At 46.8% G+C, this 27,315-nt stretch overlaps 1 protein-coding gene across 2 annotated transcripts in view; it reads left to right on the forward strand.

The window, feature by feature from the left end:
- NUP210 (nucleoporin 210) overlaps positions 1-27,315 on the forward strand; it is a 130,209-nt gene that overhangs the window by 16,607 nt on the left and 86,287 nt on the right. For both annotated transcript variants that reach the window (XM_074334110.1, XM_019717558.2), the window contains exons 2-3: positions 10,156-10,292; positions 11,826-11,957. In XM_074334110.1, the coding sequence (XP_074190211.1) occupies positions 10,156-10,292; positions 11,826-11,957 (269 nt within the window). The remainder of the gene's footprint in view (positions 1-10,155; positions 10,293-11,825; positions 11,958-27,315) is intronic.

Raw genomic sequence — 27,315 nt, forward strand, 5'->3', positions numbered from 1 at the left:
AACCTCACCATGAAGGGGATTCTGAGGCCCAAGGTCACATGGCTAGAGTCTGTGTGTTTCGTGTCTCTTAGAAGTACCGCCAAAGCAAATGGCTTCAGAACGTCCCAGAAGGAGTTAGATAATGAAAAGGAACCTTCTGCAGGGAGCAAACACTACCTGAGACTGTCTGGACCCTCCTGCGGATGGGTGGGTGCCCTTTCAGCCTCAGATGCAGTGTTCTAGAACCCAGAGGAAATTCCCGGGGGAGGTGGGGTTGGGCTGTGGCTATTCAGTCCTATTCCTTCCATCCTGCTTGTTTCCAGCCCTACTGCTGACAGTCTCAGCCCTTCAGTATTCATTGGGAAGTGTCTCCAGCCCTCCCAGGGGCCGTAAGGAGGAGGCTGGCTCCCTCTGCACTGAGCTTGGCCCAGGTGGTGGGTGCAGGGACTTGGGGAGGTCCTCCCTTTTGTGTGCCCCCTGTCTTCTGGCTGGGACAGCCCACCTGCCGCAGGCCTGAGGGTGGGGTGGCACGTCCTCCCCAGGCAGCTGGAGGGGAGACATGCCACTGTCTTATCTTCAGGCAGCACTTAAACCACTCTCATATCAGCCCGGAGTGTGAGGAGCAGGGGCTTTCCTAAGAGCGCTCAGTCAGCGCCTGCTGAGCCCCCAGCCAGCCCTTGCAGGAGTCAGAAGGTGCCCCTGGGCGGCATGGTGAATTAGGAGGACTGTGTGTCTGACAGGTGCCACCTGAAGACCAGGAGTCGGTCCCACAGGCACTCACCACTTGTGACTTACCATTGCCCGAATGCAGCCGGGGCCATATGGCAGAATGACGTACTTGGGATATGTCGGGTTATGTAGTATGTATTATTAAAATTAATTTCACTGGTTACTTTTCTTTAATACAGCTTTTTAATACGAACTTAAAAGAAATAAGGATGAATTGGCAGAGCAGAGATTTTTAGCGCAGTAAAACTACTCTGTGATATTGCAATGGTGGGTCCCTGTTATACATTTGTCCAAAGCCATAGTATGTAGCCAACAGTGAACCCTCATGTAAGCTGTGGGTTTATCAACTGTCACAAAAGCACCACTCTGGGGGGAGTTTGATGGGTAAGGCTGTGCACATGGGGGGCGGGGGCTATATGGGACACATTCCCACTCAGTGTGACTGTGAACCTAAAACTGCTCCAGAAACAGTCTATTAAATTAATTTCACCGTTACTTTTTTCCGTAAGGCAATTAGAACATTTTAAATGTGATTCACCTTATGTTTCTCTTGGACAGGGCTGTGTTAGGGAACATGTCTGTCCTTACAAAGCCATGCAAACAGCACGCACAAAGTGAAAGGTCAGTGTTTCCAGACAGGCTCTGAAAGCGCCAGGGCGTCTCTGTGGCAGCCTGTGGAAGGGCTGGGGACACGGGAGGGAGGATTTCACGCCTCCAACTTGAATTAGGGTAGCTCTGTTCTTACCTGTATTGGTTTATTTATTGAGACTCTGCCTGAGAGTAATTCACTGCTGTGAGGGAGCAAGAAGAGAGTGTTGTCCCTCTCTTGTTCTGGAGGAGACTGAGGTTTGGAGGGGGTGGGATGCACAGCCCACACTGGGGGAGGGGGTTCCGTCTCTGTAGCTCCCAGGGGCCATTGAAAAAGACAAACCACACTGTTTCTCAGACATAGGAGCAGGAAATGATGAATTCTTTTCTCATAGACTTTATTTTTTACAGCAGTTTTAGGTTCAGAAAAAAATTGAGCCAAATGACAGATTTTCCATATAGCACCCCTTTCCCCAGCACCCCCCATTAGCAATATCCTACACTAAAATGGTGCATTTGTTAACAACTCAGGAACCGACACTGACACCCATAGTTTATGTTACAGTCCATAGTTGGCATTGTACATTCTAGGTTTGGATAAATGTGTGACGACTTGTATTATGATAGTCTCATATGCAATTGTTTTACTGCCCTGAAAATCCTGTATGTTCTGCCTGTTCATCGCTCTTTCCCCTGTCTTTTTTTATTTTATTTTAAAATTTGGAATAATTTTGTATTTATAGTGTGGTGACAGAGTCCCAGAGAGCAGTTTCCAGGCTCTCGGCCTCACGTGGAAATGTGCTGGCTTGGTTATTAGATGGTCATCAGCTGTAATCAGATGGCCATCCACTGTGGCTGGGTGGCCATCAACTATAACCAGTGAGCCATTGGCCAGATGTAACTGCTGTGGCTACGTTGGGGGCTTGGTTGGTTGGCAGAGAAGCAAATGGTGGATTGTGCATTGTGTGGCTCCTGCTTCCTGTGTCTCCAACCCAGCCGCCAGCGAGAATATAGTGACATGAACCCTTTACCCATGACTCCATTGGTGTTCCTTTTTGGCCTCACCGTATCCTGTGTTCTGGTGCGGGGAGTGGCACCAGAGATCCTGCATGACACATGGCACAGCGAGCAGAGTGTGGTCCCTGCCAGAACCCTCCAAAGGGCAGTGGAGCAGTCTGTGTGTGTGAAAACTCAGTCTCGGGAAGCCCGTGAGGAGTGGCACCGGGAGCAGGAAACAATCTGCTTGGGAGAAATGTGACCCCTCCCCCCGCTGAGTTGGTGGTCCTTTCGAGCCTCTGGATGGCACGCTGCCCTGTGGGCCATAGCAGGCGTCGCCTACCTTTTGGTAGTCTGCTGCTGCTGTGGGCTCTGAGGGTTGCTGACATCTTACACTGAGGCCTCCACCCAGTCGAATGCCTGGCACAGCGAGCAGGATTCCAGCCAGGTAGGAATGGAGTCTGACTGGGCAGAAGGACAGGTGGCCCCCACATAGTGTGTGGTACCCAGTAGCCACTGTTCTCAGGAGTTGGACCCCTGAGGAAGGGTGGGAGGACATGGATGGCTCTCCAGCCAGTGTGGAGAGGGCTCTGCAAGTCCTAGCTGAGCGGTTGCCGGAGGAGGCAAAGGGGACAGCCGGCCGCGTGGGCTGGATGTTCCTCAGTGCGTTGCGTTGTAACATGGATGATGCGCTTAATGAAATAACTCATGGGCAGGACCAGCAGCCCCGGGGGGAGGCGCTGGAAACTCGGGGCCGCCAGTCAGAGGAGGTCCTCACTGCATTACATCATAGCTCGGAGGAATCGCTTGCTGGAATAGCCCAGGTGTGGGACCAGGTGTCTCAGTGGGAGGCCCTGGAAGCTTGGGTCCGCCTGTTAGAGGATGAACCCCGCAGTGGACACTCTGAGGCAGAGGCTGACCAAGTGAGTGGAGACAATGTAGCTCCCAACCCCCAAGCCCGGCCAATCTTGAAGCAAAGGGTAAAACATGAGCAACCTTTGGGCCCCGGGGGCGTTGCTGCCGGCAACCCAGCTGTGACTGAGTTCACTACCTACACCCCATACACTCCCACTGAGTTGCAGGTGCTGGGGAGGCGGTACAGACAGCGCCCTGGAGAGCCAGTCTCGGCTTGGCTGTTACGTTTATGGGATGAGGGAGCAGACAGCATTCTCTGCTCCCCAGGCGAGATGGAAAAGCTAGCCTTCGTGACAGTGCATCTGTCCCTGCGACAAAGGTTACAAAACTGCCATAGGTTGGCCAACAACCAGGGCAACCATTCTCTAATGCAGTGGCTCACGGCTGCGGTACGCACCGTATGGGGACAGGCTGGCGAGCTGCCAGGCACTGTGAGTCAATGACAGTTGTATATAGAACTTACCCAAATAATCCGTGAAATGGGTATGAGACATGCTATTGTTAACCTCAACATGCAGGGCCCAGATGACAAGCTTTTTACTGCCAGCATGAGAGATCTGGTTTTGGATACTGCACCTGCGAGTGCTTTTGGATCCTTGGCTGCCATTCTTACACCGTATGTGGGGTGGTGGATCCATGAAGTTACCGTTGCCATGGCCACCCTAGGGGTTGTTGAAAGCCGGCGGCAAAGGTAGTTAAGACAGGTGGTCTGAACAGTTGAGACCTGGAAGCCCAAACCAAAGGTAAAGGGGCGAGGTCACGGGCCTCAGAGAGTAACGTGCGCACAGATGTGGCGTGATCTCGTGGCAGCAGGAGTCGATTGGGAAAAAATAGACCAACAACTCAATGCACTCTTGTTGGAACTTTGGAAACAGTTGCGTCTGGAACAACAATTTCAGAGAAGCATAAAGGAGGTTTCTGGGAAAGCACGACCCGTGTCCCTCCAGGACTTCATGCGGCCGCTTGAGGCCGACTCCTTTCAGCTTGATTAGGGGTGAGGCCAAGGTACCCGGTCAGAGGGGACGAGCAGGGACCGGAGGCCCCACGTGGAACTGTCCATACATCGGTCCCCTTCGAATGTGCAGAGGGTTTTGGCTCTAGTTGACACTGGCGCCGACTGCAGTCTCGTTTATGGGAATCCAGAACTGTTCCCTGGACCAGCAGTCTGCATTGATGGCTACGGGGGAAAAACTGTGACTGTGAAAGCCGTTTCCTTACCACTGGGTATAGGAAGGCTCCCTCCTCGTACCTACAAGGTTTATGTCTGCCCCGTTCCGGAGTATATTCTAGGGGTGGACGTGCTACATGGCCTCAGCTTACAGACGTCGGTAGGAGAGTTCCGTCTCCGGATCCGGGTGGTGAAAGTGGTGACACGCGGGCATGCTCACCACCCTCCTCAAGTGTTGCCACAGCCCTGGCGCGTGGTTACAGTGTGACAGTACCGCCTGCCAGGAGGACAGGAGATTGGTCGTACAATATTGGAATTGGAGAAGGCACGTATTGTGAGGCCAACGCACAGTCCCTTTAACTCCCCAGTATGGCCTGTCAAGAAGCCAGATGGGACCTGGCGAATGACTGTGGACTATAGGGAGTTAAATAAGGTGACGCCACCCTTGCACGCTGCAGTGCCTTCAATTCATGATTTAATGGATCGTCTGACTGTCCGCCTAGGGACATATCACTATGTAGTGGACTTGGCCAATGCTTTTTTCTCCATTGACATTGCACCGGAGTGTCAAGAGCAGTTTGCTTTTACGTGGGATGGGCGGCAGTGGACTTTTCAAGTCCTTTCGCAAGGATACTTGCACAGCCCCACTATCTGCCACGGGCTCATGGCCCAGGATTTGGCACAGTGGGATCACCCATCCTCTGTGGCCTTGTTTCATTATGTCAATGATATTTTACTAACGACTGATTCTTTTTTCAGATTTAGAGCAAGCAATTCTCTCTTTTCCGCCACCTGAAGTCATATGGCTGGGCAGTGAATGAGAAAAAGGTCCAAGGCCCCGGCTTATCCGTCAAGTTTTTGGGTGTTGTGTGGTCGGGTAAGACAAAGGTCATACCTGAGGCGATTATTGACAAAATACAAGCCTTTCCCCGGCCGACCAAGGTCTCCCAACTGCAGACGTATTTGGGTCTGCTAGGATATTGGCGGGCATTTGTACCCCATTTAGCACAAATGGCAAGGCACTTGTATAACATGATGAAAAAGGGGGTCTCATGGGATTGGACTGAGGCTATAGAGCAAGCCTTCGTTGCCACGAAACGGGCAGTGCAGCAGGCACAGGCTCTGCAAGTAGTGGACCTTGGCCGCCCATTTGAACTTGATGTTCGCGTAACCTAAGAGGGGTATGGATGGGGCCTCTGGCAATAGCAGGAGCATCTCCGGTTGCTAGTGGAATTTTGGTCCCAATTGTGGAAAGGAGCGGAGGTCCACTACTGTTTAATAGAGAAACAGCTGGCTGCTGTGTACGCAGCCCTAGTGGCCACAGAAGCCATCACAGGAATGGCATGGGTGTTGGTTCGAACAACCTATCCCGTCCAGGAGTGGGTCCGTACGTGGACCCAGGGACCCAAAACAGGGGTGGCACAGACCACCACCCTTGCCAAGTGGGGTGCCTACTCCGAGCAACGTAGCACCCTTAGTTGAAGCCCTTTGAGCACAGAGCTACAACAGGTCCTGGGGCCTGTGGAGCTTGTAGCCCAGGCTGAGCCAAGCGCTCTGTCTAGAGAGGAGGATTGGATCCCTCACCCTACAAAGAAGGACAGTCCCCAGTACCTGAGGATGCCTGGTTTACCGATGGTTCTAGCCGAGGGGCTGCAGCTGTTTGGACGGCTATTGGTGTGCAGCCCAAAACAGACACCATTTGGTTTGATACTGGGATGGGCCAGAGTAGCCAGTGGGCTGAATTACGGGCTGTGTGGGTGGTAATCAGCCACGAGCCTGGGCCCCTAGTTATTTGCACTGACAGCTGGGCGGTGTTCCAGGGCCTAATGTTGTGGCTCCCTACGTGGAAACACCAAAACTGGTTGGTGGGACACTGTCCACTGTGGGATCAAGCTATGTGGCAGGACCTCTGGGACCTAGGGCAGAGAAAGGAGGTGACCCTAATGCATGTCACAGGTCACTCCCCCTTAGTGTCCCCAGGTAATGATGAAGCAGACGCCCTAGCACGGGTCCAATGGTTAGAACGGGGCCCTGCCACTGATGTGGCCCATTGGCTGCATAGGAAATTGCAGCACGCTGGAAGCCGGACCATGTGGCAGGTGAGCAGACGCTGGGGCCTGCCTTTGAAATGGCAGGAGATAGCAGATGCCTGCTATGACTGTGCCGTCTGTGCCCAGGACAGCCCCCAAAGGCGAAGGCTCCCCTGGGAGACACAGCAGATTACGCGAGGGAGAGTGCCCCTCACTCGCTGGCAAGTGGATTACATTGGACCCCTGCCTAAGGCCCGCAATGCGATATATGCATTTACAGCAGTGGACACTGCTACAGGGTTGATGTTTGCTTGGCCCTGTCAGGCTGCGGATCAGCGTCATACAGTGGTCGCCCTTACATGGCTGTGCGCCCTCTATGGGCACCCCCAAGTCATTGAAAGTGACAGGGGTACCCATTTTACGGGGCAAGAAGTGCAGCGCTGGGCTGCCAGGATGGACGTGCAATGGTTGTTTCATGTTCCATATAACCCACAAGCAGCTGGCATGATTGAACACTACAACGGCCTTTTGAAGCAAGGTCTCCGGGTGTCAAAACACCCTCCCATGATGCGTGACTGGGCCTCGCGTCTATGGGACGTCCTGAGAGTCCTGAATGAGAGACCACGGAAGGGAGGGCCCGCGCCAGTAGAAGCTCTGCTACATCGAACGGCCGCTCCCATTCAATTACAAGTTACCACGAGTGAGACTCTGTTAATGCCAGGCTACGGCAGAAATGGGAACATTTTGCTGCCAGCACCCACATGCTTGAAAGCAGGGGAACGGCAGCAATGGACTTGGCCCCGGTGGGTCAAAAGCCCCCACTGTCGGTGGTTGGGCCTGATAGCCGCATGGGGGGCCGGTTTGACTCATGATTTGCAAGTGATGCCAGGGGTGGTGGCCGAATGGCCACCACAAGTGACTGTAGTATACGGAGGTTCCGATGTCAGGATGATTTTGCGGGGAACCTATGTGCTCTTGCTATGGCCTATTATGGGGTCCCCTGTTCTGTTACATGTTGAAACTACGCAAGGGACCCCAAGCACTGCCATAAAGGTCTGGGAACACAAACCGGGAAAGGTGCCAGTGGCAGCGACCCTCCTTTCCCAGGACAAAAAGCTAGCATGTGTCCTCCCAGATGGAAGGGATTTGCCTTTGTTGGTTCCTAAGACTACTGTTTCTTTCTGCTAATAGGTGCCTGTAGGCTAATACGACACAGGGCCACTCGCAGAAGACGCTTATCACGTAGATTGTGAGGTGATAGGGGTGGAGTGTGGGGACAGAGTCCCAGAGAGCAGTTTCCAGGCTCTTGCCTCACGTGGTAAGGTGCTGGTTCGGTTATTAGATGGCCATCAGCTATAATCAGATGGCCATCCACTGTGGCATGGTGGCCGTCAGCTGTAACCGTTAGCCACTAATATAACTGCCGTGGCTACGTTGGGGTGGGGGGGTTGGTTGGTTGGCAGAGAAGCGGATGGCAGATTGCGGATCGTGTGGCTCCTGCTTCCTGTGTCTCCAACCCAGCCGCCAGCGAGACTATAGTGGTATGAACCTCTTATCCATGGCTCCGTGGGTGTTCCTTTTTGGCCTCGCCATGTCCTGTGTTCTTGTGCAGGGAGTGGGACCAGAGACCCTGCATGACATACAGGAAAGTTACAAACATAATACAGAGAATTCTTATATACCTTTTACCCAGCTTCCCCTAATGTTAGCATCTTCCATAACCAGGAACATTTGTCAAAATGAAGAAACTAACATTGGTACATGACAATTCATTGGACTCTGGACTGAAGCTCACCAGTTTTTGCACTAAGGTTCTTTTTCTGTTTCTAGATCCAGTCCGGGATACCACATTGCACTTATTTGTCCTATCTCCTTCTGCAGTTTTTCTAATTTGTTCTCATTTCTACAGTCAGTTTTGTGTGTGTGTACGTGCATGTGTGTGCACACGTATGTGGGAGGTTTAACACCCTTTGAAAATGCTCGAGTTCCACAGTGTGACCAATTAAATGGGGTATGTTTCTAGCATGGCGTGAGCATTTTGCCACAGGTACCTTCTCTCCCCTCTTGTCTCTGTGTGTGATCCTGACCAAGTTCTTGTTTGCCCTTAGTCTCTGAAACTCTTCTTGGAATCTCTCAAGGAGGGGAACACAGATGCATTTCCTCAGCAGCTTAGATTTCTTAACTGTGGGTGAAGTTTACTGAGTGCTTTCAGTAGAGGTGTCGGTCTGCCTCAGGGGGCCCTGCCAGCAGCTTAGCCCGTGCCTGTAATGTTTGTGCGCTCAGAGCATCCTGACGTGTGTTTGCGGTTGCTGCTGTGCCCACCTGGCTCTGGCTGAGACACTGGTGTCAAGCTGGAGGATTTGGAAATGTCCGTTTGAGCGCGTTTCATACCAATACTTTTGAACTCCAGGCAGTTTCTACATGTTTTCTTCTGGATACCCCAGAGCTCTGATGTTTCAGTGAGTTTAAGCAAAGGGCAGGAAAGGAAGCAAAGACTCAGAGTGCCTGCTCCGGGTGGGTGCTGAGTGCAGCCCTGGGAATGAGCACTGGACATTGCACAGTGGGTCTCCTTCCCTGGTACTCAATAACATGGTAAGCTCACTGAGGGCAGCACCTTATTCTCTGCTCTATAGATGGACATCCAATTAGAATGTTCACCTGCTTAAGATCCCCAGTGACTTGTCATGCCCTCTGAATACATCTAAGCTCCTTACTGTGGTCTTCCATGCCTCTCTGCTCTCCTCACCTCCCGTCTCCTTGATCCCAGCTCCTCCCTTCTCCTTGACTTCAGCCCCTATTGTCTCCTGGAACCTCAGGGCTCGGACTGCGCTGGCCCTTTCATGTTGGAGCATGCCTAGCTGCTTTCCATCCCAGGGCCTTTTCTGACTGTCCCCTGCTGATACACCAGTGCATGCACGCTGTTCATTGAGAGGCCACCTCGGGAGGCTCCCTGAGCACCCCATCTACAAATCGCTGTAAGGACATGTGGTCACCTGCGCTCTCCATGCTGTACCCACTCTGCTCACACCCACCTGCACCCATCCCACCTCGACTGACAGCTATTGTTACCCTGTGTCATAGGTGAGAAACCATGACACTAACCCTGGGTCTCTCCCAGAGTCCTGCTGTCCCTTCATCCTGTACTTCTGCAGGCCTGGCTTTCCATGGGAAGCCATCCCACTGATTTTGCTGATTCATAAGTGTGTGTTGATCTGCCTTGCTTGCTGCGTTACCAGGATGTCACCTCTGTCACACGGGGACTATTTGTCGTCGTTATTATGGTTGGTCATCTCCAGGTTTGGTGCAACCTATTTGGGGATCGGAGCTAATGTCAGAGCCTGGTGTGTGCCACACCTGGCATGGAGGTCAACAGAGATAAACCGTGTCTCCTCCTCACCAGAGACCACGGGCAGTTTTCCTTCTGCTGCAGAATTACTTCAGGTACCATAGAATAGTCTTGTAAGGTGACTGTCAGCAACATTGAGTGACTTCCAAGTCTTCGGTCCCCTGTTTGATTATCTCAGTGGCGCAGTCTGTGCAGAAGGCCCAGGCCCTCAGTGCCGTCTTCCTGGTGGAGGGCCCCTTGGCCAGCCCCATTTCTCTGGGTCTGAAGCTGCTGGAGATTGCCAACATCTTCTGTGTTTGAGTCTAGGACAGAGCCCCAGATGGGGAGCCGTGGCTTTGGCTTCTGGTCTCAGGTGTGCCTCGTAGGGTGACTCCAGAGAGTAAACTCTTGTCTTCTCCCCACAGGTCCTCGACCCGGCCAGAGGTGGCCAGCATAGAGCCACTGGGGCCGGATGAGCGGCAGTGCTCCCAGAAGGCCGTGGTGCAGGCCCGCCTGTCCCAGCCGGCCCGCCTGACCAGCATCATCTTTGCTGAGGACATCAGTAAGGGCTTCGAGTTCTCTGTGTGGTCCCTGGGGCACGACATGGGAAACACCCCACTGAGATGATTCCAGGCCGTGGGGGGGGGGGGGTGTGGTAGGGAGACACTGAGCAGGCAACGCTCACCCTGGTCCCTCCTGCCAGCACTGCCTACTGCTTTCCGTCTCATGCAGGCTGGCTTCCATCCCAAAATTATTATTTATTAACGCAAATAATTCTTAACATGTATTGAGTCAAAATGAAGAAAGCTGGTGAAATGCTTTCACTTCCCCATATTTAATTTACCATATTGTGGAGGTAAAATGCTAAGAAAACAATATAATGTTCTATCATGCTTTTCTCCCACGTAACATGATATGAAAAGTTTTCAATCTCATAGAATTACTTTTAGTGGCTGAATAATATTCTTAATAGGACATTTAGATTTTCAGATGTTTGTTTCAGTGCTACATAGAAAAATAAATATTTTTGTACAGAAAACAGTTTGGGGTTCTTTTAGGTTATTTCCAGCCAAAGATAGATTCCTAGTTTTACTGGGTCACAAAGCATATGAATATTTTTTAAGGCTTTTGATAAATGGGGCTGTGTGCTTTCTAACAGCTACCATTTATAGCACACAGTTTTATATTGTGCCTTAAGAATGTTCAGAGTGATTTGCTGTTACATGCTGTTACTTTTACACTAGAGAATTCTCCAGGTAATGCCATTTACTTGTCTCATTTATGGAGCAAATACTGTGTTTCCCTGAAAATAAGACTGGGTCTTATATCGCATTTCCGAAAATAAGATTGGGTCTTATATTAATTTTTGCTCCAAGAGACACATTAGGGCTTATTTTCAGGGGATGTCTTATTTTTTTCATGTACAGCAATCTACATTTATTCAAATATAGTCATGTCATCTTCTGGAACATCCTCATGACATGCTAAATGCATCCTTCTGGCTGATGATCTTAACTGGGGCTTGTTTTCAGCGTAGGTCTTATTTTCCGGGAAACACAGTAAAAAATCTGTGCGCAGGTGCCACAGCCCTTTCTCCTATGGTGCAGCAGATAGTCTTCTGTAAGAACACCAGTGCAGATAAACGAACACCACCAGGTGAAATTCCTGATCTCAGCGCAGGGACGGGCATCGGAACAGCACTGTGTACTTGAATGCTGACTTGCTGTCCTATAGCCCTTGCCGTTTACCATAATGGCTACACCCTGAACAAAACTAGGTTTTCTTAGAGGAGTGTTTTTTGCACACAGCTTTAATTGCTGGTGCTCACATTGGAAAAGCACACAGTGGGCGGAGAACATGCCTGCCAAGCTCTTACTTGCTGCAAGTGCATGACTCCTTTTGAAGGGTGAGTGTGGTCAGCTGCTTGGCTTCGGGGGCTTAGTTTGGACCTTCCAGTCCCGTTTCATGGTGATTGTTTTGTTGGCTGTTCTAGTCTTTGCCAAAGTGTAAGACCCCCTGAACTGCGAAGTCCTGGAAGTGTGGTAATGGTCAGGACACCGCCCTCCGCCTGACCCCTCTGTTCCTGTCCGTTCAGCCACGGGCCAGGTCCTTCGCTGTGATGCTATCGTGGACCTCATCCATGGCATTCAGATTGTGTCCACAACCCGTGAACTCTACCTGGAGGACTCCCCGCTGGAGCTGAAGATCCAGGCCCTGGACTCCGAAGGTGAGGACGCCCCCTGGTGGTCTCTGTTTCTCTCTCCCCTTGGGTCGGGCGCTGTTCTTCACATAGGGCTGCTCCAGACAGAAGGTGAAGTTGGTGTGGGGTGGGGGGAAGGGGCTTGAAGAGTGCCAGACCGCCTCTGAAGTGGACCCCAGGCCCTCAGGGGCAGTGGGGTCATGGCCGCCCCTGCTGTGCACTGGTCTGTGCAGCAGGCCTGTGAGTTGAGACCTTCTGTAGCCCCTGGAGGCTGACTCCATGCCTGTACACAGGGATTATGCTAAAGTGGGTCTCTGGGAAGCGACATCGGAGTGTGTGAGTGGTGATCCGAAGCTGGGAGAGGTCGTGGGTCACCATGCTGCAAACAGCGGGAGGCATTCTCCTTGCTTGGCTTGAGAGAGGGTGTTGGCGTCCTGGTCCAGACGGCAGTGGCTGTGTGTGAGTGGAACGGGGGCACTGGGACCCAGCTAGGCTACCGGTCTCTCCTACGCACTACCCTTCACTTCTTCACTTCACCAGAGTTGAATATTGGCTTGTTTTGGGCTGAGACTCTTCTTAGAAGATCTATTCTGGCAGTAGGAAAACTGTTTGGCTGTAGCTTGACCTCTTTGTAAAGTAAAAGAGGGAAAATTTATAGGTCCATTACAGTCAATATACATATTAGCTTCAGGTGTACAACATAATGATTAGACAGTTACATACCTTACGAAGTGATCACCCAGGTAAGTCCATTATGTAGGTTAAGATTCTTTTTCTTTTTGAAGGAGCTAAGTCAGGCAAAAGATGCCCTTAAGATGAAGGATCTTCCAAAGCTTCAAGTTTAAACTAAGTCTCACCTTGTCTTTGAAATCTTCCCTGACAGAGTGGGAAGATTCCCCCTGACTCCCCACTTTTAAAAACATTTCTGGATTGGGCTTTCTCAGCCTAGGCAGTATTGGGCCCAGAGAATTCTGGGTGGTAGAGGCTGTCCAGCACCTCCCTGGCCTCTGCCCACTGGATGCCAGCCTAACAGAACTCCCCACGTTGTGACAGTCCAGAGGATCTGCAGCCATTGCCAGATGTGCCCTGGAGGGGGCAGAATTACTGTTCTGGAGCATCTGTCCCATCCTTCCTCCCGCTGTCTGTGCATTCATCACATGAGCTACCTCACTTCTCTGTTTTCTGGGCTGTGAAACTGATACTGACGCTCACTTGGCAGTTGGAAGGACTTGGTGGAAAGTGTAAAGGGTTAGCTCTGCGTGGCCCGTAATGCGTGCTCTGCAAGCCACATAGCATCTGAGCTTTTCACCTGTTGAGCATTCTGCCAGGTGCTGGGGGTCCTGCAGGGGAAGCAAGGGCATGGCCTCTGTCCCCAGAGTCTCAGGCTCTGGAGGAAGGCCACCTGTAAGTGCCCATGTGCATCTCAGCAGGTGCTGTTCATGCTCAAATTGGATACAAAGTGTGAGGCAACCACAGAGCTGGGGAACCAACCCCTGGGAGTGTTGGAAGTTGGGTGTGGAGAACAGCGGTCAGGACACTTTTGTTGTTGTTGTTGTTTTTTAAAATTAAAGTTTATTGGGGTGGCAGTTGTTAGTCAAGTTACATAGCTTTCAGGTGTACAATTCTGTAATACATCATTTATATCTCACATTGTGTGTTCACCACCCAGAGTCAGTTCTTTTTCCATCACCATATATTAGACCCCGTTTACCCTCTTCTAGAGACCCCTTTTCCCCTTACCCTCTGGTAACCCCTAAACTATTGTCTGTGTCTCAGTTTTCGTTCCTTCGTTTGTTTGTCTTGTTCTTTTGTTGTTTTCAGTTTTATATACCACATATCAGTGAAATCATATTGTTCTCTGCTTTTTCTGTCTGACTTATTTCGCTTAGCATTATAATCTCAAGATCCATCCATGTTGTCACAAATTTCATCTTTTTAAATTTCATCTTTTCATCTATTTCACCTTTTCTTACTGCCGAATAGTATTCCATTGTATATTATACCACAACTTCTTTGTCCATTCATCTATGGAAGGGTATTTTGGTTGTTTCCATGTCTTGGCCACTGTAAATAAAGTTGAAATGAACATTGGAGCACTCGTGTCTTTATCTATAGATGTTTTCAGATTTTTTGGGTAGACACCCAGGAGAGGGATTGCTGGGTCATATGGTAATTCTATTTGTCATTTTTGAGGAACCTCCACACTGCCTTCCATAGAGGCTGCACCAGTCTGCATTCCCACCAACAGTGTATGAGGGTTCCTTTTTCTCCACAGCCTCTCCAACACTTGTTACTATTTGTCTTGTTGATGATAGCCATTCTGACTGGGGTGAGGTGATATCTCATTGTGGTTTTTATTTGCATTTCTCTGATGACTAGTGATGTTGAGCATCTTTTCATATGTCTATTTGCCATCTGTATGTCCTCTCTGGAGACATGTCTCTTCAGATCCTCTGCCCATTTTTTCAATTGGTTGTTTGTTTCTTTGTTGTTGAGTTTTATGAGTTCCTTGTATATTTTGGATATTAACCCCTTATCAGAAGCTCTGTTTGCAAAAATTTTCTCCCGTTCAGTTGGTTGCCTCTTTATTTTGTTGATGGTTTCTTTTGCTGTGCAGAAGCTTTTAAGTTTGATACACAGGACAGTTTTTTAAATGGCACGATAGTTGACTGAGTCTTGAGGATGAGGGGTTTGCTAGGGAGGGAAGGCAATTTTATTTTTGAAGAGACTGAAGTTCAGACAGGGGTGGGGTGCGATGTAGAGGGTCCTAGGGTCAGATATTGGATTTCCACTTGGTCTTAGAGCAGATGGAGCTGAGGAAGGGGTTTGTGTAGTGAGGTGATAGGAGCTTGTCTGCAGGACTTTGGGGTGAGGTGGGGGCGGTCATTCGCTGTTCTTGGGAACAAAAGACCAAAGTCTGAGGCCACACAGGTGCGAGGTACTCTTCTGAACACTTTACATCTTCTAGTTCATATCATGTCCAGGTGCTGAGCCTGCAGCGCAGAGTGGACACACACTCACACATGCACGTACACACATGCACACATGCAAACTCATGCACATACATGTAAACTCATGCACACATGCACGTACACACATGCACATGCATATGCACACGCACACATGCACATGCATATGCACATGCACACACGCACACATGCAAACTCATGCACACACATGCAAACTCATGCACACATGCACACACACGCACACACACATGCACATACACACAGGCACATGCATACGCACATGCAAGCACATGCACACATGCACGTACACACAGGAACATGCATACACACATGCACACACGTGCACACACGCACACACATATACGCACACACGTGCACACATGCACGCACACATGCACGTACACACATGCATATGCACATGCAAGCACATGCACACATGCACACACATGCACGTACACACACTCACATGCATACACGTGCACACATGCATGTACACACACTCACATGCATACACGCATGCACACATGTACACACATGCATGCACACACGCACATGCATATGCACACACACATGCATACGCACATGCACACACATGCACGTACACACACTCACATGCATACACGTGCACACATGCACGTACACACTCACATGCATACACACATGCACACATGTGCACACACATGCATGCACACACGCACATGCATATGCACACACACATGCATACGCACATGCACACACATGCACGTACACACACTCACATGCATATACACATGCACACACGTGCACACATGCACAGACACATGCACATACACATTCACATGCATACACACATGCACACATGCGCGCGCGCACACACACACACACACAGACATGTAGTTAGTGTGTAGCAGAGCAGACTATGAGCTCCAGCCTGGTTCCAGAGTTCACTGTTGTGGCCAGTGGGTAGCAAACTTTGTGAACAGCAGATAGTAAATGTTTTAGGCTTTGCTGTCAATAGTCTCAGCTGTGCCACTGTCACTCTGAAGCAGTCGTAGATGATGTGGGTGTGGCTGTGCTGTAATAAACCTTTACTTAACAAAAAGTGTCTGTGGCCAGATTTGGCCCGGGGCCGAGGTTTGCCCACCCCTGCTCTTGACCAGTCTGTTCTATTCCCCATCTTAAATCGCTTTTTTCAAAGATTTGTTAATTTTTCTTGAGATTTTATACCGTGAAACTCACCTGGTTAAAGTGTCTAGTTCAAAGGTTTTAATCTATTTACAAAGTTGAACAAATCACCACTGATTTGAGAACACTGTCATCACTATGAAGAAGGAAGCCCGTGTCCATCCATACTCTCCAGTCTTTCCTCTCTCTGCCCCTCGCAACTACTAACCTGCTTTCTATGTAGGTTTGCCTGTTGTGGGCACTCTGTACAGCTAGAATCGTACAGCGTGTGACTGGCTGTTACTGAATGTAATGTGTTCACGGTTCATCCATTTTGCAGCATGTGTCAGTACTTTGTTCCTTTTTATGGCTGAGTAGTATTCCATTGTATGGATGGATCACATTTTGTTTATTCATTTATTCGTCCATGGATATTGGGGTTGTTTCACCTTTGGCTACTGTGACTAGTGCTGCAATAGTGTGAATAGTGAACATTAGTGTACAAGTTTTTGTGTGGATATATGTTTGAGACACACCCAAGAAATGTCTCTTGGGTGTAGACCCAGGAGTGGAATTCTGGGTCATAGGGCAGCTCTGTTTAATTTTTTTGAAAAACCAGACTTTCCTTCCATAGCAGCTGCACCATTTTGCGTTCTCAGCAGCAATGGGTGAGTTCTTGTTTCTCCACATCCTCCCTTGTTATTGTTCATCTTTCTTGTTATACGTAAGTCATTTTTAAGTCACTTTTATTTTTCTCCTGGGTCTCTGTCTTTTTCCCTCAAGCAGTTGGTCGCAATGTTAGCATCAGGCCTTCCCATGCAGATGGATACCTGGGGCCCTGGAAAGTCGGCTCTCTCACTCCTAAGGCCCATGAGTCGAGTCCTAGAGGAGAAGGTCCAGGTTCACCAGCTGGCTGACAAACACGGGGTCCTTCACTAATAATCCAGGTCTCCTCCTCCCGTGCAGTAGGCAGGTGATTCACTCCTCCCCTGTTCACCGTGAGGGTGTCCCACTTTCTAGTGGATCATCCCTGCCCAGAAGTACTTGGATTAGAACCTTATTTATCCCTTCTTTCCCTGGACCCTGTGTCTTCTTTACTGGTCACAGTCTCCTTTATGAAGGTGAACTTGGCCCTTGTAACCTTTGAGGGCCTAGTAGTCTCGGAAGGGATAGACTCGTATCTTATCTAGACTGGCGGGTGTTTGTTAAACATGACTGCTCGTGGCTCAAGAAGCATAGTTAGGTGCCCTTTGTGTGCCATGCACTGTGCCTGGCCCCTTACAAGTGCAGTCTTTTACCCCCAGTGGATAATGCCCATTGCATAGACAAGGAAGCTGAGGCCAAGAGAGCCTGAGTAACTTGCCCAAGGTCACACAGCTCACGGGTGGTAGAGTATGGTGTGGAATTGAGGATGTCTGTCTATTACCTGGGCTCTTGTCCACCAGGCCGCACTGTCTGTTTCCTGCTGCGCCATGTTTCATGGGTGTGGGAGGCCCTGCACAGGACTGGGCTCCACCTGTTTGGCCTGAGGCCATGTGCAGGGTGCCTGCCTCAAGTTAACGTTTCCCGCCCACACTTACTGCCCACATATACCGTGTGCATGGCAGAGCTGAGCTAGCTCAGGGGTCACAAGAGTGTCCCCTCCTCTCCTGTCCCTTGTCCCCTTTACTCATGCTGTATGCTCTGCTTGGAGCACCTTCTACCCTCCTCTCCTGGTCTCTGCTCTCACGGCCCTGGTCCCTCTGGGTGTGCCCTCTCAGACAGTTTTTCCTCCAGGACCTCGCCCTGCCTGCCAACGAGACGTCCATCCCTCCAGTCTGAAATCCTACAGCAGTTCACTGGGTGTGGGGCCCCTTTAAGTTGTCAGGTACAGCACCTGGAGGGCAGAAAGGGCTGACTTCATCCTTTTGGACTTCTGTGTTGGACACTGGACTTTGGGCCCAGCCAGCATCCGGCAAATATTTGTTACGGTGAATTGCTCAATGTTTTCCTGCCGCCCCCGGGCTGGGTCAGGGGAGCGTCCTCCTCCCGAGACGGGACCTGGGCTTTCTTCTCAGTCTTAGCACGTGGCTGTGAGGCTTCAAAGTTACAGGCTCCATCTGTACCACGTAGTATGCACTAAGAGCTACATTTTGAAGGTGAAAAGCAAAACTTAAGGCAGAAGTTTCTTGAAAACATTCTTTCCCACCTTCCAACCCTGCAAATTCCTGCTTATCATGTTAGTGTTGGAATCTGGTTTTGGCTGAGAGGTGCCTCCTCGCTGACCATGCACTGTGGGAAGTCACAGTGAATGAGCTGGTGGTTTAATTTTGTCACCTAGACGTCCGTCTTCCCGTCCTGCCCATATGGCCAGTTTCACACAGGCCTCGTGCTCAGAAGGGCCCCGAGCTTGGTTTAATGCATGGCTCTTGCCATCTTGAAATTTTTAATTCATTTATCTTTGAACCTATGTTCTGTGAGTGGAGTTTGATGAGACTGTGGAGTGTGCATTGGGGGCTTGGAACCTCAGTAATTTGATGTTCTGCTTGCTGCCACCGCCCTGCCCCCTGGGATGGGTTCTTGCGCACCTGCTTCCTGTCCCCTCATATCCTGGGCCCTGCCCAGCCTCTCCCTTCCCGTCCTGGCCCTGTGATGACTGCCACCTTCCAATCTGGTGGGGAGGCTGGGTGCGTGTGCCCCAGGGTATGTCGGGGTGCAATGTGGTGGTTGCATCCCTGTCCCGGGCTGGCAACACCAGGGCAGGTCTAGTCCAGAGGCTGCATCTCACTTACCCTGATCAGGTACCGAGCATATCCTGGTGCACAGGCTTAATGGTGTGTCAGCAGGCCATGGGCGGAAGAGATACCTGACTCAGTTTCCCCAGAGCCTGCTCTAGCCCGGCTATGTTGTGTTGGTCTAGCAGCTGGCAGGAGGAGAACCTGGTGGGCCCACGTGTGGTCCAGATTGCAGGGCAGGGCCTCTGGGTGCCTGTGAGGCTCTGCACTCACCCTGGGGCATCCCAGCTCCCCAAGCGCTCACCTCCTCAGGCCAACCTGCCTGGGGGCCTCCTCTGTCTCCTCCCACCTTCCTAAGTCTGACTGGTTTGGGGCACTTGCCTCTGCCTTTTGTAGGAGGGGTCCCACATTTTCATTTGTATGGAGTCCTGCAAATTATGCAACCCATCCTGCATGTGCCTCTGCCCGAGTGGGCGAAACTGCTGGAAGCCCTAGGTCACTCTGCTCTTGGAATTACCACACATTCATCTATTCTTTTTTAAAAGATTTTTATTAAAATATAGCTAGCATACATATTATATTAGTTTTAGGGGTACACCATAGTTATTCAACATTTATAGACCTAAGGAAGTGATCACCATGATAAGTCCAGCAACCATCTGACACCGTACCACACTATCACAATATTATTGACTATATTCCCCATGCTGTACATTACATCCCCATGACTTATTTGTTTTATACCTGGAAATGTGGACCTCTTATTCCCCTTCACCTTTCCCCCTGCCTTTATTAAGTTTTCAATTACAGTTGACATTCAATATTGTATTAATTTCATGTGTGCAGCATAGTGCTTAGACATTTGTATAATTTAAGAAGTGATCCCCTGACTAGTCTAGTACCCACTTGGTACTATACATAGTTATTACCATATTATTGACCATATTCCCTATGCTTTGCTTTACATCCCCATGACTATTCTGTAACTACCAATTTATACATCTTAATCCCTTCACTTTTTTCACCCTGCCCCCGAACACCCCCAGCTGCCACCCCAAAAAATCTAGTACCCACCTGACACCATACATAGTTATTACAATATTACTGACTATATTCCTTATGCTGTACCCTACATCCCCATGACTACTTTGTAACAACCAATTTGTACTTCTTAATCCCTTCCCTTTTTTCATCTACAGACCCAAACCCCTCCCATCTGGCAACCATCAAATGTTCTCTGTATCTATAAGTTTGTTTGTTTTGTTTGCTTATTTTTTTTTTAGATTCCATATATAAGTGAATTCACATTGGATCTGTCTTTCTCTGTCTGACATACTCTACTCAGCACAGTACCCGCCAGATACATCCATGCCACTGCACACGGCAAGAATCCATTCCCTTCCCTGGCTAAGCAAATATTCCATTGTATATATGTACCACCCCCTCTTTATCTATTCATCCATCGATGGACACCCAGGCTGCCTCCATATCTTGGCCATTGTAAACAATGCTGCAATGAACATGGATGCACATGACCCTCAAAGTAGTGTTTTGGGTTTCTTCAGAGAAATACCCTGAAGTGGGATTACTGGGTCCTTCTTTGTCTCTTGTTATAGTGTTTGTTTTAAAGTCTATTTTGTCTGGTGTAAGTATTGCTACCACAGGTTTTTCTTTTTTTTTTTTTCCTCATTTCCATTTTCATGAAATATCTTGTCCCCTCCCTTTACTTGCAGTCTGTGTGTGTCTTTCAATTTGTAGTGAGTCTCTTGTAGGCAGCATATGTAAGCGTCTTATATTCTTATCCATTCAGGCACCCTGTCTTTTTTATTATTATTAGTTTCAGGTATACAAAACAATGTAATGATTAGATATTTACACACCTCACAAAATTATACCCCCAACAAGTCTAGTACGCATCTGACATCGTACATAGCTATTACAATACTATTGACTATATTCCCTAAGCTGTACTTGATATCCGTAACTATATGTGTGTGTGTGTGTGTGTGTACACACACACATATATGTTGCCAAAAGATGTCACATTTTAAGAAAAGAAAACTGTATTAAAATTGTAATACTCAATGTATACTGATAACAAAAGATGAATATAAGTCACTTTTGACTTATGCAATTATTAGAGGTGCTCAAAGTGGTTACCATCAGCGTTCAGACACTTCTGATTACGGCAAACTACTGCTTGAGCAACATTAACCAAAATGTCCACTTGTATACATTTTTTTGGCACCCCCGATACATACATACATATACATATATATATATATTTGTAGCTGACTTTCAATATTATTTCATATTAGTTTCAGGTGTATAGAGCAGTGGTCAGGCATCTACACACTTTATAAAGTGACCCCCCTGCTAAGTCCAGTACCCATCTAACACCCTACAGAGTCTCTACAACATTGTTGATTATATTCCCCATACTGTATTTCTCATCCCCGTGACTATTTTGTGACTACCAATTTGTACTTCTGAATCCCTTCACCTTTCTTACCCAGGCCCCTAATCCCCCTCCCATCTGGCAACCATTAGTTTGTTCTCTGTCTTATGAGTCTATTTCTGTTTTGTTTGTTCGTTTATTCTGTTCTTTAGATTCCATATGTAAGTGAGATCATGTGGTATTTGTCTTTCTCAATCTGACTTGTTTCACTTAGCATAATATCTTCTGCTATGTTTCCCCGAAAATAAAACCTAGCCGGACAATCAGCTCTAATGCATCTTTTGGAGCAAAAATTAATATAAGACCAGGTCTTATTTTACTAGGAGACCAGGTATAATATATATAACGTAACGTAACGTAACGTAATACCAGGACTTATTTTACTATAAGACCGGGTCTTATATAATGTAATGTAATGGAATATAATATAATATAATATCGGGTCTTATATTAATTTTTGCTCCAAAAGATGCATTAGAGCGATTAGTCCGGCTAGGTCTTATTTTCGGGGAAAGACGGTAGGTCCATCCATGGTGTTTCAAATGGTAAGATTTCATTTTTTGTTTCTTATGGCAGTGTAATACTCCATTGTATAAATGTACCACCTCTTCTTTATCCAATCATCTATTGATGGGCATTTTGGTTGTTTTCATGTCTTGGCTATTGTGAGTAGTGCTGCAGTGAATATATGGGTGCATATATTTTTTCAAATTAGTGTTTTGGATTTCTTTGGATAAATACCCAGGAATGGAATTGCTGGGTCATAAGGTAGTTCTATTTTTAATTTTTTGAGGAACTTTCATACTGTTTTCCACAGTGGCTGCACCAATTTATAATCTCACCAAGAGTGCACGAGTGTTCCATTTTCTCTGCATCCTTGTCAACACTTGTTGTTTGTTGATTTGTTGATGATGGCCGTTCTGACAGATGTGAAATGATACCTCATTGTGGTTTTTATTTGCATTTCTCTGATGATTAGTGACATTGAGCATCTTTTCATATGTCTATTGGCCATCAGTATGTCTTCTTTGGAGAAATGTCTATTTAGGTCTTCTGCCAATTTTTTTAATTGGATTGTTTGTTGTTTGGTTTTTTTTTGGTGTCGTGTTATATGAGTTTTTTAAAATAAATTTTGGATATTAACTCCTTATCAGATGTATCATTGGCACATATCTTCTCCCATTCGGTATGATGTCTTTTAATTTTGTTGATGGTTTCCTTTCTGTGAAAAAACTTTAGTTTGATGTAGTCCCATTTGTTTATGTTTTCTTTTGTGTCCCTTGCCCGAGGAGATAATCTCAGTAAAAATTACCACTAAGGGTAATGTCTGCAAGTTTACTTGCTGTATTTTATTCTAGGAGTTTTATGGTTTTGGGTTTTACATTTAAGTCTTTATTCCATTTTGAGTTTATTCTTGTATATGGCATAAGAAGGTGGTCCAGTTTTATTTTTTGCATGTATCTATCCAGTTTTCCCACCACCATTTATTGAATAGATTGTCTTTACACTAATGTAAATTCTTGCTTTATTTGTCATAGATTAAATGACTATGGATTTATTTCTGGGCTCTCTATTCTGTTCCACTGATCTATATGTCTGTTTTTATACCAGTACCATGCAGTTTTGATTAATATGGCCTTGTAATAAAGTTTGATATCAGGTAGCGTGATATATCCACTTTGTCTTTCTCAGGATTGCCATGGCTATTTGGGGTCTTTTATGGTTCCATATGAATTTTAGGATTATTTGTTCTAGTTCTGTGAAAAATGCCTTTGGTGTTTTGGTAGGGATTGCATTGAATCTGTAGATAGATAGCTTTGGGTATGGACATTTTAACTATATTAATTCTTCCTATCGGTGAGCATGGCATATGTTTCCATTTATTTGTATCTTCTTTAATTTCTCTCTTCAATGTCTTATAATTTTCTGAGTACAGGTTTTTTACTTCCTTGGTTAAATTTATTCCTAAGTATTTTAGTTTTTTTGATGCAATTGTAAATGTGATTGTTTTATTAATTTCTCTTTCTGATCGTTTGTTATTGCTGTGGAAAAATGCAACTGATTTCTGAATTTTAATTTTGTATCCTGCTACTTTACTAAATTCATTTATCAGTTCTTATAATTTTTGGTGGAACCTTTGGGGTTCTCTATATATAGTATCATGTCATCTGCAAATTTTTACTTCTTCCTTTCTAATTTGGATGCCTTTCATTTCTTTTTCTTGTCTGATTGCTGTGGCTAAGACTTCCAATACTACGTTGAATAAAAGTAGTGAAAGTGGGCATCCTTGTCTTGTTCCTGATCTTAAGGGGAATGCTTTTATATTTCCCCCATTGAGTATGATGTTAGCTGTGGGTTTGTCATATATGGTATGATATTATTATGTTGAGATGTGTTGCCTATTTTCCCTCTTTGCTGAGAGTTTTTGTTATAAATGGATGCTGGATTTTGCCAGATGCTTTTTCTGCATTTATTGCTATGACCCTGTGATTTTTCTTTTTCTTTTTGTTTATGTGGTGTATCAGATCGATTTGCAGATATTGAACCCATCTTGCATACTAGCAGTGAATCCCACTTGACCGCGGTGTATAATCTTTTTAATTTATTGCTGATTTTGGTTTGCTAATATTTTGTTGAGGATTTTTGCATCTATATTCATTAGGGATATTGGCTTATCTTTTTTTTGTGTGTGTGTGTGATGTCTTTGTCTGGTTTTGGAATCAGAGTAATGATGGCCTCATGGAATGAGCTTGGGAGCCTTCCTTCCTGTTGGATTTTTGGGAATACTTTAAGGAGAATAGGTGTTAATTCTTTTTTGAATGTTTGGTAAAATTCACCTGTGAAGCCATTTGGTCCAGGGCTTTTGTGGTTGGGAGCTTGTTGATTACTGATTCAATTTCATTGGTAGTAATTGGTCTGTTCAGATTTTCTGTTTCTTTTTTATTCAGCCTTGGAAGATTGTATGCTTCTAGGAATTTATCCATTTCTTCCAGATTGTTGGTGTACAGTTGCTTGTAGTATTTTCTTAAATTTTTTGTATTTCTGTAGTGTCCATTGTCACGTCTCCTTTTTCATTTATGACTTCATATATTTGGGTCCTCTCTTTTTTTCTTGATGAGTTAGATTAAAGGTTTGTCAGTTTTGTTTCTCGTTTTAAAAACACCAGCTCTTGGTTTCATTGATCTTTCGTATTGTTCTTTTCCGTCTCTATTTTATTTCTACTCTGATATTATTTCCTTCCTTGTACTCACCTTGGGCTTTATTTGCTGTTCTTCTTCCAGTTCCCTTAGGTGTAAAGTTAAACTGTTTACTTGAGATTTTTCCTGTTTCTTGAGGTAGGCCTGCACTGCTATGAATTTCTCTCTTAGGACTGCATTTTCTGTGTCCCATAGAGTTTGGGTTGTTGTGTTTTCATTTTTGTTTGTCTCAAGGTACTTTTGATTTCTCCCTTGATCTCATTGTTAACCCATTAATTATTCAGTAGCATGTTATTTAGCCTCCATATGTTTGTGTATTTTTCAGGGTTTTTTTCCTTGTAATTGATTTCTTGTTTCATACCACTGTGGGCAGAGAATACACTTGATATGATTTCAATCTTAAATTTATTGAGACTTGTTTTGTGGCCTAACATGTGGGCTATCTTGGAAAATGTTCCATGTGCACTTGAAAATAATGTATATTCTGCTGCTTTGGGGTGAAATGCTTTAAAAATATTAATTAAATCCATTTGGTCTAGTGTGTCATTTAAAGCGGCTGTTTTCGTGTTGATTTTCTGCCTGGAAGATCTGTCCATTGGTGTCAGGGGGAGTTAAAGTCCCCTACTATGATTATGTTACTGTTGATATCTGCCTTTATGTTTGTCAATATTTGCTTTATATATTTAGCTGCCAGCCATCCTGTCTTTTGATTGGAACAATTAATCCATTCACATTGAAAGTAATTGTTCATAAATATGTAGTTATTGCCATTTTATTATTCACGTTTTTTATTGTTTTTTCTGTCTTAAAGAAGTCTCTCTAATATTTGTTGTAATTCTGGTTTGATGTTGATGAACTCCTTTAGATTTTTCTTATCTGGGAAACTCTTCATCTGTCCTTCGATTCTAAGTGATAGCTTTGCTGGGTAGAGTAATTTTGGTTGTATGTCCTAGCTTTTCATCAATTTGAATATTTTGTGCCAATTCCTTCTGGCCTGCAAAGTTTCTGTTGAGAAATCAGCTGACATCTTAGGGGAGCTCCCTTTTAGGTAACTATGTCCTTTCTCTTGCTGCGTTTAAGATTCTTTCTTTGTCTTTAACTTTTGGCATTTTAATTATGATTTGTCTTGGTATGAGCCTCTTTGGGTTCATTTTGTTTGGAACTCTCTTCACTCCTGGGCTTGTATATTTATTTCCTTTGCCAGGTTAGGGAAGTTTTCTTTATTTTGTATTCCATCATTATTTCTTCAAATAGGGTTTCAATTCCTTGGTGTCTCTTTTCTCCTTCTGGTACTACTATGATGTGAATGTTGGTACACTGGATGTTGTCCCAGTGGCCCCTTAAACTATCCTAATATTTTTAAATTCTTTTTTCTTTTTGTTGGTTTGATTGGGTATTTTCTGCTACCTTGTCTTCTAAATTGCTGATTTGAGCCTCTGCTTAATATAATCTACTGTTGATTCCCTCTAAAGTACTCTTCATTTCAGGTATTGTGTTCTTTATTTCTGACTAGGTCTGTTTTATGTTGTCAATTCTATTTTTATGTTTCCTATCTCTTTATTGAAGTTCTCCCTGAGGTCATTGAGAATCCTTATAATCAGTTTGGAACTCTCCGTCTTGTAGATTGCTTGTCTGCATTTTGTTTAGTTCTTTTTCTGGTGCTCTGTTCTTTTCTTTCATTTGGGCCATGTTTCTTTTTCTCCCCATTTTGGCTGCCTCACTAGGTTTGTTTCTATGTATTAGGTAAAGCTGCTCTGTCTCCTAGTCTTAGTAGAGTGGCCTTATGTAATAGGTGTCCTGTGGGGCTCAGTGGCACAGTCTCCCTGGTCACCTTAGTTGTGCACTCCAGGTGTGTCCCCTGTGTGGGTTGTGTGTGCCCTCTTGTACTTGAGCCATGGTTGCTGTTGGCACATCAATGGGAGGGATTGACCCTTATGGTGATTGGTCGTGAGGACTGGCCGTGACTGCAGTAGAGGAGCTGTTGTGCAGGGGTTGAGCCTACGGAGCAGGATTCACGTTAGCAGGCTCTGGTGGCTGCTATGTCTGCCTTTTAGTGCGTCATCCCCACAGGCAGTGGGGGTGATGCTCTGGGTGGATCCGAAACTGGCTACTGAGTATATCAGCGCTGGGGCCTCCGGGGAGGGATCCCACCACAGGCCAATTTCAGCTGCAGCTTGTGCCCTGCCTGGGGCCACCTGGCATGAACCATAAAGCACTCCTCAGATGGCTGCCACCCACCCTGTGCTTGGAGGTGTTTTGAGAGGCCAAGCCTGTGAACTGTGACTATTGCTACTACTGAGCTTAGAGCTGCTCAGCCAGAGGTACAGGACATGCCAAAGCCAGATGCTGCTTGTTTGGGTTTTGTGAACATTTGAGAAATTTTAGGAACATCCACAGTATAACCCAAGACAAGCCTTTATATGGAAAAGCCACTAGAAGAGGTTTAGGTAGGCCAAATGTTGGATGGGGGTGGGGTCTCAGGGAATCAGCAGGGCGGGGAGAATGATCAGTGCCAGCCAGATTGATAGAGACGCTTCATGGTGGCTGCCTGTGTCTGCAGGCAGAGTGGGGAAGGGCTCAACAGAGAAACTGGATTCTACCAGAACTCTGTCTGGGAGAAAGCTGCCCCTCCGGCCATCACCCGGAAGCCAGACGATTCAGTTCCTCCCCGTGTGTCCCTGGCACCTTTAGAGCAAAAAAGTCCATCAGTGAGTAAGTCTGTGTGTGGGCCCTTTAAGAGGAACACCTGGGACTGCAGCCGCCCTCATCTCACTCAGCCACAATCTTTACTGGTTTTACAACCAGAAGTTATGGGGACTTCTCTCCCCGGCACTGAGACTCTGGGCTGGGGAGCCTGGTATGGGGCTGGGACCCCTTGCTCCTCTGGTGGGGACTTCCACAGCC

The sequence above is a fragment of the Rhinolophus sinicus genome, linkage group LG01, assembly GCF_036562045.2.
Source record: "Rhinolophus sinicus isolate RSC01 linkage group LG01, ASM3656204v1, whole genome shotgun sequence".
Classification (NCBI taxonomy): Eukaryota; Metazoa; Chordata; class Mammalia; order Chiroptera; family Rhinolophidae; genus Rhinolophus; species Rhinolophus sinicus.